A 14,565-nucleotide genomic window follows, 5' to 3' on the forward strand; every position below is an offset into this window, starting at 1 on the left:
ATGGGTATAAATTATATTCTTCCTTAGACTTTACTGTTCTAAATCATGAACTTACTCTGAGCCATCTGTTACTCTTTTTTGCCCAAAGGCATGTTGGATGTTTGGCCTAAAAAATAGACTGAATCTGATATTACAGGCCTGCATCTTAAACATCAACAGGTCTTACAGCAAGAACAGATGATTGTGGAATGATAGGTTGGTTATTGAAGCATTTGTCAGGTAAATTGTGGAGCAAATTTCAGTTTTCCAGTTGTAAACTGGCTTCTGAGAGGTTGTCAGAATAAGCAGATGACTTTCTGCAGCTGTGACGTCCTTGTCTGCATTCAAATACTCTGTAAACCATACAGTGATTTAAACAACTGCTCCTTTCTTTGTAACTGGTGTGAACTGCTGAACTGTGTCCCTTAGTGAGTTTCTGTTTGGAAACTGGCTTCTTATGAATTTGTTCAAGAAATGGGAAGGCATTTGTCTTAGCTGCTGCTCTGAGGGGGAGCAAGTGTTCAAAAAATGAGTAGACGTGGCACTTCATGATATGTTTTAGTGAGCATGGCGGTATTTGGTCAAAGGTTGGACTTGATGATCCTGGAAGTATTTCCAGCCTTAATGATTCCATTATTCTAATGTGTCCTCTCCTTGAAGGATTCAGGAACAGTAAAGAGGATCTCTGAAAGTTATCTCTTCCATTTCTTACAAGAAATTTATTGCTTGTGGTGAGTTGACCCCACCCAGTAGCCAAATGCCCCTCCTCGCCTCTCACTAAATCATTCCCTTTGGCTGTGAAATGGGGAGAAAATAGAAGATGTTCAACAGTTGCTTGGGAAGACAAACCCCTAAGTGTGGATGTGTGTCTTCATTCCCCACACCCCTTGCTTCTCCTTTCCCAGAGCTTTTACTGCTGAGCATGACATCATATGGTACACATCTATGTTGCTTCCAAAACATTAATAAAATGCTTGGTTATATCATTTGGGTAGCATTTTTGTTTCTGAGAAGTCTTTAAAAGTTGATTCTCTAAGTCTGAACAAGCATCCTATGTGCCACGCTAAATACTCATAATAATTGTTCAAAGGCTTTTAACTGTTCAATGAGAGATTTTTGTATAATATGTACGTAGGTATCAGCTTACAGTACAATTTTCTAAAATATTTTAAGAAATTTTACATACATTCTAGCAGAATATGACTATTACTCGTGAAATGCAGCCATTTAAAAAATGTACAGCTGGAAAAACCCTGTTTTAACCTCCTCAAATCACTAGAGACATAATGGTGCTATTTTCCTTTTTATTATATCTGCCAGGAATAATATTATGCCTTAATTGATGTTCCCCTCATTTTCTTATGTGATAAGCAGACACGTTTGCAAGCTCTGAAAAGATGGTTTGGGATTTCCTTGCTGTAGGAAATTGTACAGGTGTCTTAAAATGTCCTCTTGCATATATATGACCAGCATTATAGACAGCCCAGGAAGGATCAGCAGCATTTGTTAGTTTTGATTCTAATTTGCACTTTTAACATTGCAGCTGCCTTTTTTTAAGTCCTAATTCTCAACTGCAGTAATGATGAAATATCAATTAGAAAGCTGTTACTTGCTAGTCATCAAATACCTGGTGTGCTGTTTGAAGTGCCTGTGTGGCATGTGAGCTCTGAAGAGAAGACAAGGGATCCTGCCTTTAATAAAATTACTTTATGTGACTATGTATCTATCCAATAGTTGAGTCTTGCTTAAATGTATTTTTAATTAACTTACTTTTTTTTCTTTGTAGAAGAGTCTCTGCCTTGAAGTAGGCATGTTTTCAGGCTGTAGGGGTATGCTTATTATGCAAGGCAGACCTTGAATTAATTTTTTGGCATAAATTTTAGGCTGAAATTTTGGCTTTTTTCACCCCTGTATCCTACCAATATTAAGTAATATTTAAGCTAAATCAAGCGGACAGTGGTCTGGCTTGGGACAGCTTATTGTGTGTCTGTTACAACCTTGGGTTTCTTTATAATTCTCTTTGTGGAGGAGGAGGTGGTATTGCCTCCAGGCAGCAGGAGGAAGTTCTGAAGGGAAAGGCATCTCCAAAAGGCTGGTGTGATTTGGACTGAAAAACTTGTCTTGATAGGTTGATTTTTGGGACTCTCTATGCATCTCCACTACATTAGGTCAGTGAGCTGCCTTATGAATGTGCCTCTGTCTGCTTTTCTGATAGGAAATACCAACTTGTAACTTTTTAACCACTGATCTGGACTGAACCTTTAGTGTGCTGTGACAAGGATCCAGTAGGGATAAAAGGACTGCTAGACCATGAGTGGTTCATTTATATGGACATTCCTTTGGAAAAGTTCTTGTATATGCTGGCAGAGACTTTTAGGAGGAGTGTTAGAAAGACTGAGGGGTAGTGTAGTGTATTCAGAATTAAAACACTTTTTAGAGGAATTATGGATAAAATACACAGCTTTTGGGTCCCTGTGTATTATTGGAAAGATATAAACTAGAGAGTTTTCTGCTAACTCCATCATGGCTTACTTACTCCTTCCCTCCTCAAAAATTATGACAGGTATCAAATAACATACTGAATGATAGAAAAAGCATAAAGGACATCTTTTAGAAAAGCTTACAAACATTATATAAAAATTAAATGAATGCAAAAATCCAAATATTGCAAAACAGAGCAAACATTTAAAATTGCACAATACACTTGCATTATTTTAATTAAATTGATGCATTTGTGTGGACATTGACATCTGGTTCTTATTTTCTGTAATGAGTCATTTTCTATGTATTCCTGTATTATTTACTGCAACCATTGGTAAAAAGTCTGACTCAAAAGCTGCTGGAAATAGGATGACTTTATTTATTGCTGATAGTTTGGGAAACATTTTGTTTAGTGATAGGCAGAGTTGGCCAGAATCTATGTTTCTTTTGAAAGCCATTTAGTGCATGACAATTACATTAATTTTCTTGTCTATTACTAGAAGGGCTGTAGAATCTACAGCTTCTTTCTTAACTGGTCTAAAACTCAGCATATTTCTGTTGTGAAAAATATTTCTGTAGTTTAGGTACTTGCAGGTTTTCTGTTTCAGATTGCCAGCATTACCATTATTATTACCAGTTGTATTGATAAAATTGCTTAACACAAAAAAAAATTACTATTTTCTCTAAATGAGAAATCCTGCTTCAGTGCTTTCATAGAATAATTGTTCTGTAAGATTAAATGTGAATCGTGGCATAAGTTGCACTGTGCTTACACAGCTACTGTGCGTTGTCTGCAAGATGCAAAGACTTTATTAGCCATAATTAATTAGTAAAGAAATCCTCGAGAAGGAATCTCAATGTTTGGCAAGATAATTAATTCAGAACTGACATCCTCCTGTCTTTGCAGGTAGTATGAATGTTGCCAATGACTTTGCTGTAAAGAAAGCGTATGACTTCGTGGTTAATAAGAAGTAAGACAGCAATCCTACTTATACCACCTCTCTTTTTTGATTTGAATAATAATGTACAGGCAGGGTCTTAAGGATTAGTGTACCTGGCTTAGTCTTATATTGCACTTGAGATCCTTTGTAAATGCTGAAATAGTTATATTTTTCTCAAAAGAGGTGTTAAGTGTTTACTTCAGAATCATTTGGGAGAATGCTTCAGATACAAAATGATCCAATACCCACCTTGAGGCTTATTGAAACCCTATTTTGAAGGAAATCAGCGTTAATTATGAGGGATAAGATGGTATTGAGTGGCTAATAAGCATCCAGTTATTTAGAACTGGGGAATAATTCAGTATTTGAGGCATTTGTTTAGTTGTCTGTAAATATGGTAAGTGATTTGAGTGCTTGAATACATCTCTGTGAGACTTAAAAACCTTGTAATGGCGAGTAGTTCACAGTGGGAGCTTTATCCTTGTATGCACTTGCTGTTCACTGCAGGAGCATGTTACAGAGACTTTTTTTTACTACCATCTCAACAAGTTCCCCAGCATGCTCTTAGCCCAGCAGCCCAGCAGTTCTGCAGTTGTGTGTTATACATGTATTGTTATAGCACTTACATTTGCTGAAGTGCATCCCACAGCCTTGCAGCCATCCTCAGTGCGATGCAATGTGTTACCTAGCTGTCATTAACTGAAAACTTTTTTCTTTCACTTAGCTATTATTTTTCTTCCTCCCTTTCCTTCCTTTGACCACCTGCATTCCTATTTACTTCCCATACATCTCTTCCTTTAGTGACAAGCCTTTCTAGAACAGAGTAAGATGAAACCCCTGAGGTTGTTTTCAACCTCTGTTGATGGAACGGTGTGTAACAGAGGCACAGAGCGCCCCCTATTAAACTTAAAGCAAAACTAAACAAGTAACATGTCCACCCTCCCCATCTTGTATTTGTGGCTTATGCCTAGCGTTTAAATGAATATTCATGTTGCATATATTGAAGTTGGAAATTGGCTTATAGTACATCTCCACATGTAAGGCAAGTCTCGAAGTTTCTGTTGCTTGGGATACAGTTCATCTCTCGCTGCAGGGACCTTAAAAGTTAAGGCCATGAGGTTTAGAACTACAGACATTTTTTGGTTTAACAACTGAATTACATTTTATGTTCTTGGAAAAGGAAGATGAGTTATTCTGAAGAAAGGGTTGTTTAATTTTTTTTTTCTTTTTAAACAACAGCAATCCTCAGTAACTCTCTCAAAATACATGTAAAATGAACACATTATTGAGCCAAGCCACATGTTTGGCATCATCCCAGAACAGTATCAGGCATAATCACAGGAAATGGTTCTCCAGCTGATGCAAGCAGGCACAGTGTTAGGCAGCTGGCGATCGCATGTGCATGGTTAAGATTATGAAAAAATGTGGAAAGGGTTAATACTGTATTGAATGAATGGCTTGTAATTCCATTATTTGATTTTCTAGGGTTTTTTGTTTAGTGACTTCTGTAATTAAGATGCTGAAATTGTCTTTTATGTGAACAATGGCACACAGAGGCACTGTTGTGCCTCCTTGTTATGCTGAGACGCTTGTCTGAATTTTGGTATTCGCTGAGGAGAATACTGTGTGTCAGGAAGCCACTGTTTCTTCCTGAGTACTTATTCCTTAATCTTGCCATCAACCTTTTAAAGATTGACCCAGTCTTGTCTGGAGATCAGTAATATTTGACCCAGACAACTTGAGAGAATTCCAGGGTGATGTCTAGGCCTTTTGTAGAAAGTGAGATGTCTGAAAGTGTACAGTTGGTACTGCATTGGTCAGGACTGTTTGTAAAGGTGCAAAATACAAAGTCTGAAACTACTATTGTTTTAGTGTCATGCTTTCACCTGCCATTTTTCATTAATGTCCCAGACATTCTTAGACTACTGTTATCTCTGGCTAACAACTCTGATGTTAGATGTATTTGTACTGTTGACATCAAACATGCTTGGATAAGAAATTTTATTGATTCTAATAAAAATGTTCTCAGAGGTCCAAAATAGCTTTTTTACATAATGATTTATTTTTTTTCTTTAAAGTGTTTTCTTTGAAACCTTTTCCCGTTGATGTATATGATTTAGAAAGGACATATATGGAGTAGAATGTGTTGTTTGGTTTTTTAAAATATTGAATCTTATTTGTAAATAAAATATCAAGTTTACCTTTGAGTTAAGGAAGTTGTTGAAGTTAATTGTAGCTATTCTAAAATGTGTTCATGTCAGTAAAATTTAATGTTTGGGGATTTATTTTTAGTCTTCTTACACAGTAGCGTGAAGTAAAATATTGTATGTGTTGATAAATGGTTTCACTGTTTGAATTATGTATTTAAAATCTAAAAAAAGTTACAGTGTCCCTTTAGCTTTTGTATGGCCTTGTGGGTGGGATATCTTTTGCCCTTTCAGTTTCTTTTTCATTTGAAATGTTTCCACTTTTTCAAGTGAAAGAGAAAATGCTGTTTGAAATACTTTGTGGTCAATAGCAACCTGCTATTCACTGCCAATGTCTAAAGCCTCTTTTTCTTTATAATGTTCTTTGATTAGATTAGTTACTAGTAATAACTTCTTTTGGTTTTATAAATTGCAGGTTTACATAGACAGCAAGAAACTTATTAATAGCTGGAAGAATTATAGGTAATATAGGCAAAATCTGGGGACATGGCTTAGTGTTCCTTAAATACTTTAAACAGAATTCACTGCTGTGAAGTCTTAAAGGACAAATAAAAAGTAAAATATTATAGACTACAGAAACTGGTACTTTAGGATCTTGTAACTGTGGATTTCACCTGTGATTTTTAGCTGTGTTAATGCTATGTTATTCCATCCTTTGTAAAGAAGGAAAGATTTCTGTTCAACTTGAACATTGATGTGCCTGATCTGAGCATTCACCTTCTCTTAGCCCTACTGGGCAGCTGACTTGATCTGTTAAAGAGCATAGGAATTCAGTAAATTTCAAAAGGAGGTGTCTTTTACAGTAATCTCTTTAATATTTCAGCAAAGAAGTAAAAGAAATGGTTCTGTTATTTGCTTGTATTAGAAACATAGGAAGGCCAAGACTTGGACGAAAACCTAAGTAGCTGGTGAAACTATGAAATGGAAAACTTCTGTAGAATTTTTGTTACCTTTGTGGTATTGTTAGAAATTTTTTTCATGTTTCACTTAAATGAGTAAAAACCTGCTGAGATTATGATTCATGTTTACTTTCAAACAATAAACTTTGAATTGTTGTTTACCTGAACTCTGAGTATAATCTGTCTTTATGTTTTATTTTCTTCTATACAGTTTCAGTGTTAAAATCACACTTGTTTTTAAAAGAAGCAAAATAGACTTTAAAAGTTACTTTCTCTCATCTTCACAAAGCTTTAGAAGGGTGGATGTTGCTCTTTCTAATTTACAAACAGGCTTGGTGGAATTTAAGTGTTTTTTAAAAGAGGCAGGAAATCTGAGATAGTTCTAGGAATCATTAGCAGAATGTGCCCAAAATGTCCTAACTTTATTGGGGGTGGGGGAGGAGAAGAAATCTTTTTACCATGTAAAGTCACGCTGATATGAGGCTTAAATTCCCATTCCATTTGTCCTACGGAAATGATTTAAGATGATACCTTTCTCATACTTTTCTTCAGGGGGAATGGGCAGAAGGATGGCAAAAGTTCATCTTCTGTATGTGGGCCGTGGAAAAGAGGATTTAATTGCCACTGCCTTTTAGGTCCTTGTTTCAAAACTAGCAGATCTTAGCAGGATCATTTGGTAGTTCAGATGTTTCAGATCCACCTGTGAGCAAGCAGATATATTTCTTTCAAACCAGAAGGAATTAGTTACCCTTATGATGGCTGTGGAAAGAGGAGGAGTAGCTGATCCACTCTAAAGGCAGTGATGCGGGCAGGTATCTACATAAGGAAGCTTTATGTGAAGGCAGGTGACGTATTTTTTAAAAACAAATATAAATTTATACTGCATCTTATAGGGCCACATGATTTTTGATTTAGTGGTCAGAGCTGACTCTAATATGTTGCAGAATAATGGCTAAAGTTTCTAAGTTTTAACAGTGGAGTAATTAATTGCACCTGTCCCCTGCATCCTGTTTACTAGCTGGTTTTGTTTTTGTTGGTGCCCTGCTGAGAGCGGGTGTTGTGTACCAGCAGCAAAAGGGATGTGTGGTATTTGACTATAAATGGGATGCAGAAGCTTTGTATGACTGCTCTACCAAACCAGCCTCCTCAGACACCTGCAAGTTCTGAAAGCACATAGGCAAGTGTGGAGTGGCATTTACTCGTACAAGCTTAGGGTTGCAGGGCTGGATTTGGCTCTTTGGCCATGCCTGTGGTCAGGAGAGTGTGCCCTTTCTCATTTTCTGATGTTTCAGGTTTTCTATTTCAGGAGCTGCAAATAAAGAAATTGAATAAAGGAGAAAGAAATATCCATTTAAAATTCAGTTTCCTAATAAATGAGTCTGCTCGAGATGTGTTGAAATTTATAAGTGTGTGTGAAAAGTGAACTTTTTATAAGTATGTTCTAACTTTCATAAATTGCTGTGCATGGTATTTCAGAAAGGACAATTAAAGTAATATTAGAGTTATGTTGTTACATTTTTTTTATAAAGGCACGTAATGCTACAGAAAAAGGTATTTAAATGTAGGTATAAAATAAATAGGTAAAATGGACCCAATAGCTCTAATGGCAGTTCTGTCATTAGAACAGTGTGAGAGTGATGTACCCTCAAAGTCTGGACACATTACTTCCCTTCTAATAATGGTGGCTATAATGTTTACAGACTGTTTTCACTAGGAGTTATGCTGGTATGAGTTACATGTCATATATTCACTGAATATATCAAAAGAGCTGCAGCGATGTTTGGCTTTCTCTGCTTCTAGGCTTGAATACATGCTCTCTTTGCCCTTCACAGTTAAAGATTTTGTATTTCCAAATTTTGTAGCTTCACTGTTGTAACATTTGTCTCCAAAATATCAGCTGTTGTAAAATCATTCTCAAAAAGCATCTTAAGGCAAGGTGGGAAAACAAGCAGACCTGACAAGTCAGTGACATTTCTCTGTTTGTGACTGGAATGCTGCATCTGGATTTCTTTTTTGCTGTATGCAAAGCTGATAGTTAAAATACAAATGCAGTCATTAAATAAGGAAAAGTATTAAGGATAATTGGATGAAAGCAGAGAGTTCTCTACTGTATGACTAGGGGGGAAGTAATTCTATTAACTCTGTTACGAGTTCTTTAAATTCTGGATGGATGTTGATCTTCAGGCATGCTAAGAATGATGCAGATCATTAGGTTTGTAATGGTGTCATTAATTGTTTCAAAAATAATCTAAATCTGTATCTTATCGAATACCATCAGAAACTGTAGCTGTGTGTTAGGGTTCATTAAACAATTCAGCTGTGGGCACCTTTTGAAATTAAATAACTGAGAATAATTTCAGTAAAAGGCTTGGAAGAAGTACAGTTTCAGATGGAGAACAGCTGTGTTTTGGTGCATAGATATGAGCCTGTTCCACAGAGGAAATTAAACTGTACGGAAATAAGCTGTAGTTCTGAAGAGAGTCCTGCTCTAAGTGTGTGTGCACTCCCAGTTGTGAGATGAAAACATCCCAAGGCATAGTGTGTTCAGTTTTCTGGTAGCCTTTTTTATTCCCTTTATCTCTTATAATAGTTCAATGCTATGCCTTTGACAGTCTTTATTTCCTGTCATAATTTTCTTTCCCGTTTTGCTGGTTATAAATGGCTAAGCACTTGTCAAGAAAGATGCCTCTCTCTGCATCAGTGCCAGAGGCTGTTAATGACCTGAAAGCTCCCAGCATGGGCTGGCACAGAGAAAATCTTCCTGTAGGTTGTAATCACTTACTGCTATTGGGAGTTAAAGTTCAGTTACATAGATTTCACTATAATACTCAGTGTTAGGGGTGCTGAAGAAATAATTGCCACTTTGCCTCATTGCTGGTAACTTTTATTTAGGGAGCACAGAAAAGAACTACCTGCTGAGTGACCTCTGCATGTTACCATATCTTGCCTCTGCTCTGCTCTGTGCCTTTTGCCTTATTTTATTTAATTTTGATTATCATTGTTTTAAGAGAACTTTTTTTAACTGGCTTAATTGAAGTTCCAGCCAAGTGCTGCTAGCTCAAAAAGGTCTTTCAAGTTTATGATGCAAGTTTGTATTTATAACATTAATAAAGCCATGTTATTTGTTTTGTTCTCATCTAGGTACTTGAACTGGGATTTGATTTCTCATCCTATGGATCACTGAATGAGTAACAGATGGCCTTGCCTCGTCTTACAGGCGCTTTACGCTCCTTTTCAAATGTCACTAAACATGAGGATTACAGTGAAGAATTAGCTGACTTAACGGTAAAGCTTTTTTCTTTTACAAAGCATAGCTATAGTAAGAATCATTTGTTTTCTTCATTTGCATTGATATTTTATAAGAGTAGGCAAGCAAGAAGGGCAGAGCCTGTAAAATTTCCTGTACATTCCTTCATAGTGTCCTCACTCAAAGTCAAATTTGCTGTAGCTTTGTGATTTATATTTAGCCCTTACAATCATATGGCAAAGCTTGCTTGGTTGTGTTAATTTGTCTTTCAAGAAGTTGGGCAAGGCTGCTTTTAGCTCTGAGCTTACATAGACCTGGGAAGCCAAACATTTCCTTTCTAATATTAAGTTCACTGAATTTAGGTACTTCTTTTGCTTCCTGAGAAATAATATATTAAAGCAATAGATGCCTTGTGGGAACCTGTGAAATGACTTTGGAATCTTAAGAACTGCAAATCTCTTGAAGTTGCAAGAGTTTGGCTTTATAGAGGATTTTGCTCTGGAAAGAGTAAGTTAGTGAGAGAGCGTGTTTGCTTTTGTGTATCCTTCTTTCATACACTCAGGAAGGAGTCTAAAGATCAGGTAAAAGGAAAAGTGCTTGCAGTCAGTACTATATACTGACTGAATGCAGTTGGAAGGAATCATTTTTATCTCATGTTTAATTTGAAAGGAACCTTCATGTTTTAATTTGAAACAGATTTAAAAGCCCAAATATTTTGCATTTTCAGACTAAAAGATCAAAACTACATGCCCAGTTGCTGAAGTCCGATCTTACTTGGAAGAAGATAATAAAGTTTGTTGATGACAATTTGGACAAAAAAGAATACCAAACTGTAAATGGTGATTTAAAAACTATCTTACAAGCTGCAAAACAAATAGGTATGTTTTTGTTCTCTAGTAGTCTAATCATACCTTGTTTTATGTGGGGGTGGGAGCAGGTTTAAGTTGCTTTCTGCCTGCATACTTTACTGGTACAGTTTTGGTTCTACCTCGATGCTAGTTTTGCCCTATAATAACTTTGAAACTCCATTTAATCTGATACACATATGCACAATTTGGCCTTCTGTTTTATTTTAAGATTCCATTGTTATATGGATATTCTTACTTGTTTGATAGTATTGTTTTGTAGAGTGTGGTATGCTTTGTGATTGACAATTATTAAGCAAAACCAACTGTTTCTTTTGGAATAGCAGTACTCTAAGAAAAGAACAATCCTGATGTTGTCTGCTTTAATTCCACATAATTGGTATAATGAAAAATTGAACTGCTGTGCAGGCAGATAAAAATGTAAGAAATATTTTGTCCTTGAAGTGTTTGGTGTTGAGGAGAGAAATAAATATATATTGCATTCATCTGGAATTAAACTTCTAATACTGAAATACATTATGACAAAGAACATGTGAAAACTTAGTTTTGATTGGAAATTTAGTTTTTTAATGACAGACTAAAGCTAATACAGGTCTTGCTTTTAGCAAAATTTAACTTCATCAGCTCATAAACTGAGCGCATGGCTCAAGCTCTTGCTGTCACATATTTAAGGATTTTTCCTTTCAGTCTTGTAAATATATTTCCTCCTTTTCTGATTGTTTTTTCAAATATCTTGTATAGAAACATTAATAAAAAGACAGAGAGAATGAATAAAAATAAATATATTTGACTGGTTTTGGTACTATAGACTAGAGATTTTTATTACAATACAAATGTTAACCTGCTCTACTTGTACTTCTATTTCTTAACCATTTATTTGGCAATACCTAGTAAATTGAGAAAGAAACACAGGCTTTCAAAAAAGGCTAGGCAAGTTATTCATGTCCAACATGTGGTGGTGGTCAATTCTGCTGTACAGTTGCAGAAGATGCCTATTAAAGCTATTAATGGTTGCAAATGTAAATTTCTTCAGTCATCAGAAGTACATTTTTGAATATTCCTCAAATTACTGGCGGTTTTAAACTCTGGTTAGTACCTTTAGTAGACTTTTAACCTCTTTGGGCTGGAAATTAAGCATGTGGCTGCTGTCTTTCTGAGACAGGCCCCTGGGGAGGGCCACTCTGTGTCCTAACTCAGGTACCTCTCCTTCAGTGCACAGATTTTGGCTGGCACTTGCAACACACAAGGCATGAGGGGAAGTCATGCAAGATGGGCTTTGAGTTTGTACCAGCAGTCAGTCCGCAGAGTTAGTAGGAGAAGTATCTATTATCAATCTGTATTGATAAGAGATATTGATTGAGAAAGCTGTTTTAAATATCCACTGTGTATAGTTTAATCACAAGTGGTACTGGGCTAAATTGTTGGTTGGGAAACAAAACAAAATACCAAAAAGAGTAGCTTCTAGTAGCGCATCTCTTGCCATCTTGTCTGGTTTATTATGGTGAGATGGAAGGAGTAGTATTTTCTCAAGAGATGCTTTCACATCTATAGGAGATGTCAATAACAAAGGAGAAATACCACATAGTAAACCTAAGAGATTTTTCTCAAATGCTTCAATTTCTCTTTCCGTTTACTAATCTTTACTTCTATTCTGAGATAATTGTCTCTAAATAATAACATGTATTTGTATATTAGGAATATATGAGTGAGCTTCATGCAGACAAACTACGAGTTTTTAGATGTAGGGGGGTTTTTTGTGCTTCCTATATAGCTAATGCTAAAAGGGAGTGGCTGAACCACCTTTTTCCTCTGTGACTTGTTTACATATCTTTTGTATATGTGTATATCTTTATGTCATGTATCTTCCATTGGTAGTTATCTAATTATCTTGTAAATATCACCTCCAGTCATCTCGTTGAACTTCTCAGATTTTCAAAGTGCACCACAGGAAGACTCAAGCTAAATAGTGAATTTGTAGCCACCTTAATTTGTATATATATTGAATTTCTAGCTACTTAGCCTTGTTCCATCTGCTTATGCTAGAATTTTTTGCTCTTTCCTGTTAGATTGTGGGGAAGAAACCCCTTGCTTTTTCTGGTGCTAAACCTAATCTGAGTTGAATCAATCATAAGTAAAAAAAAATTGTCAGTTGTCCTCATTTAAAATGAGCAAAAGCCCCAGTATGCTGGCTGGTTTTGTTTAGGTTAGGCTTGGTGACTTTAAAAATGTTGTAGTAGTGACATAGTAGTTCATCACATGGTTTTCCTTATGCTTTCCTTGACTACCTTTTGAATATTTGTGTGAGAAGTAAATTAATATTTTTATCTAATAATATATTGTTTATTTGTATAACATAATATTCTGTAGATAGAAATCCAAATTCATACATTTATTGGCTTTAAATTTTTTGAGCAGTTTTTCTAACTTAGCACATACTCAGAAGTAATTCTACTGGGAATTACTACAAGGATTCAGTAATCCCCAGCTGAGTTCTTTATATTTATTCTGTTATGAATATTCAGATTAGGCAGTGAATAAATAGTGAGACAAAGTGGAAATTTGTTAACATTAAATAGCTTATAAATATACAATTGTGAGTTTAAGACCTCTAGCATGTTTTTTTCTCTAGCTCAGAAAGATAAGAAAGCATTGGTAATTCTTACTATAAATTTTTAGTATGTAGAAGAATAATGAAGACAGATGCTTTATTATCATATACCTTTTGTAATTCAGTACCTTGCAACAATTCTTACTTGTTGTGGTCTTCTTTTGATATCTCTGCTGATGAGACTTGTGGCAAGAATTTGAATACAGTTATGTTACAGGTAATTGAACACTCAGTATTAAATGTATTAAGTTGCATTTGTTTTTATTAACAGTTGGAGCTGAAAATGGACAAGAAGCGATTGAAAGTGGAGCTGTTTTTCTTTTTAAAACATTTCATGGGAAAGAATGTGTTGGCCATGATGAGACAAAGGTGATCAAGCAGATGTTTGGGCCATTTCCATCATCATCTGCTACTGCAGCTTGTAGTGCCACGTCTCGGATTGCTTCTCACTTTACTGAAGAACAGCTTACAGCCCTCATACAGTTGGCTGAAGAGCAAAATGGTGATAACAGAGTGCTGTTTGGTAAAAATATAGTGTTTTCATTTGACATGCATGATTTGGATCACTCTGAAGAGCTGCCTGTGAATGGTGAGACTGATGTGCAGAAAAGTATAAGCTTAGACTATAACAAGTTTTTGAATAACCAGCTGAATCACTTACAGAACTATTGTGATGGGAAATCTAATATCAAATCTTTGGAAAAAATAGATGATTCTTTTTTGTGGTGTGAAGTTGGAAAGTACCTGAAGGAGTCTCAAGGAGGTAACCCTGGAGGGCCAACAACAGAAGACCTCTGCTGCACTTTGTATGAGATCCTTGCTTCTACCAAAAGTGCCGATGAACTTCAAAATGAGGTACGCTAGCACATTAACTGTACTGCATATATTTAAATGCCACAGAAATATACAATAATTTCATATTAGTTTATGCCAATATATTTTTTCCAACTGTTGTCCATGCTTTTTTAAAAAAATCTGTCTTGAGAAAAATCTCATGGCAGTGTCATCATTTACCAGGGAGAAGGATCCAGCATCAATTTTATATGAGTAATCTCCCCCACAAAGGACAGGATATTTTTTTTTGTGGCTATTTGCTCAGAGTCTCCATTCGTTCTTTTTAAGCAGAACCCAGTTTAAGCTGCCTATAAAAGTGTGAGGAAATTGCAAAGACAAGCTGAACTTTCTTGAACAGGTTTCATCTCCGGTTTCAGAGCCTCCCTGTTGCTGGAAGGTTGAGCAGGTGGTGCTGCTTTAAAATTTTGTCATATCACGTCTGTTCCTTTTCATGAGGAAAGGGGATGGCTGGATTTGTTACAAGAAGGGCAGAGAAAATGTGA

General features: G+C 35.9%; 1 protein-coding gene across 1 annotated transcript in view; it reads left to right on the forward strand.

Moving 5' to 3' along the window:
* The first annotated feature begins 9,652 nt into the window (after positions 1 to 9,652).
* ASCC3 (activating signal cointegrator 1 complex subunit 3) overlaps positions 9,653 to 14,565 on the forward strand; it is a 236,942-nt gene continuing 232,029 nt past the window's right edge. The window contains 3 exon segments of the mRNA XM_031064101.1: positions 9,653 to 9,792; positions 10,482 to 10,632; positions 13,500 to 14,083. Coding sequence (XP_030919961.1) covers positions 9,703 to 9,792; positions 10,482 to 10,632; positions 13,500 to 14,083 — 825 coding nt within the window. The 5' untranslated portion in view covers positions 9,653 to 9,702.

The sequence above is a fragment of the Geospiza fortis genome, unplaced genomic scaffold, assembly GCF_000277835.1.
Source record: "Geospiza fortis unplaced genomic scaffold, GeoFor_1.0 scaffold1628, whole genome shotgun sequence".
Lineage (NCBI taxonomy): Eukaryota > Metazoa > Chordata > Aves > Passeriformes > Thraupidae > Geospiza > Geospiza fortis.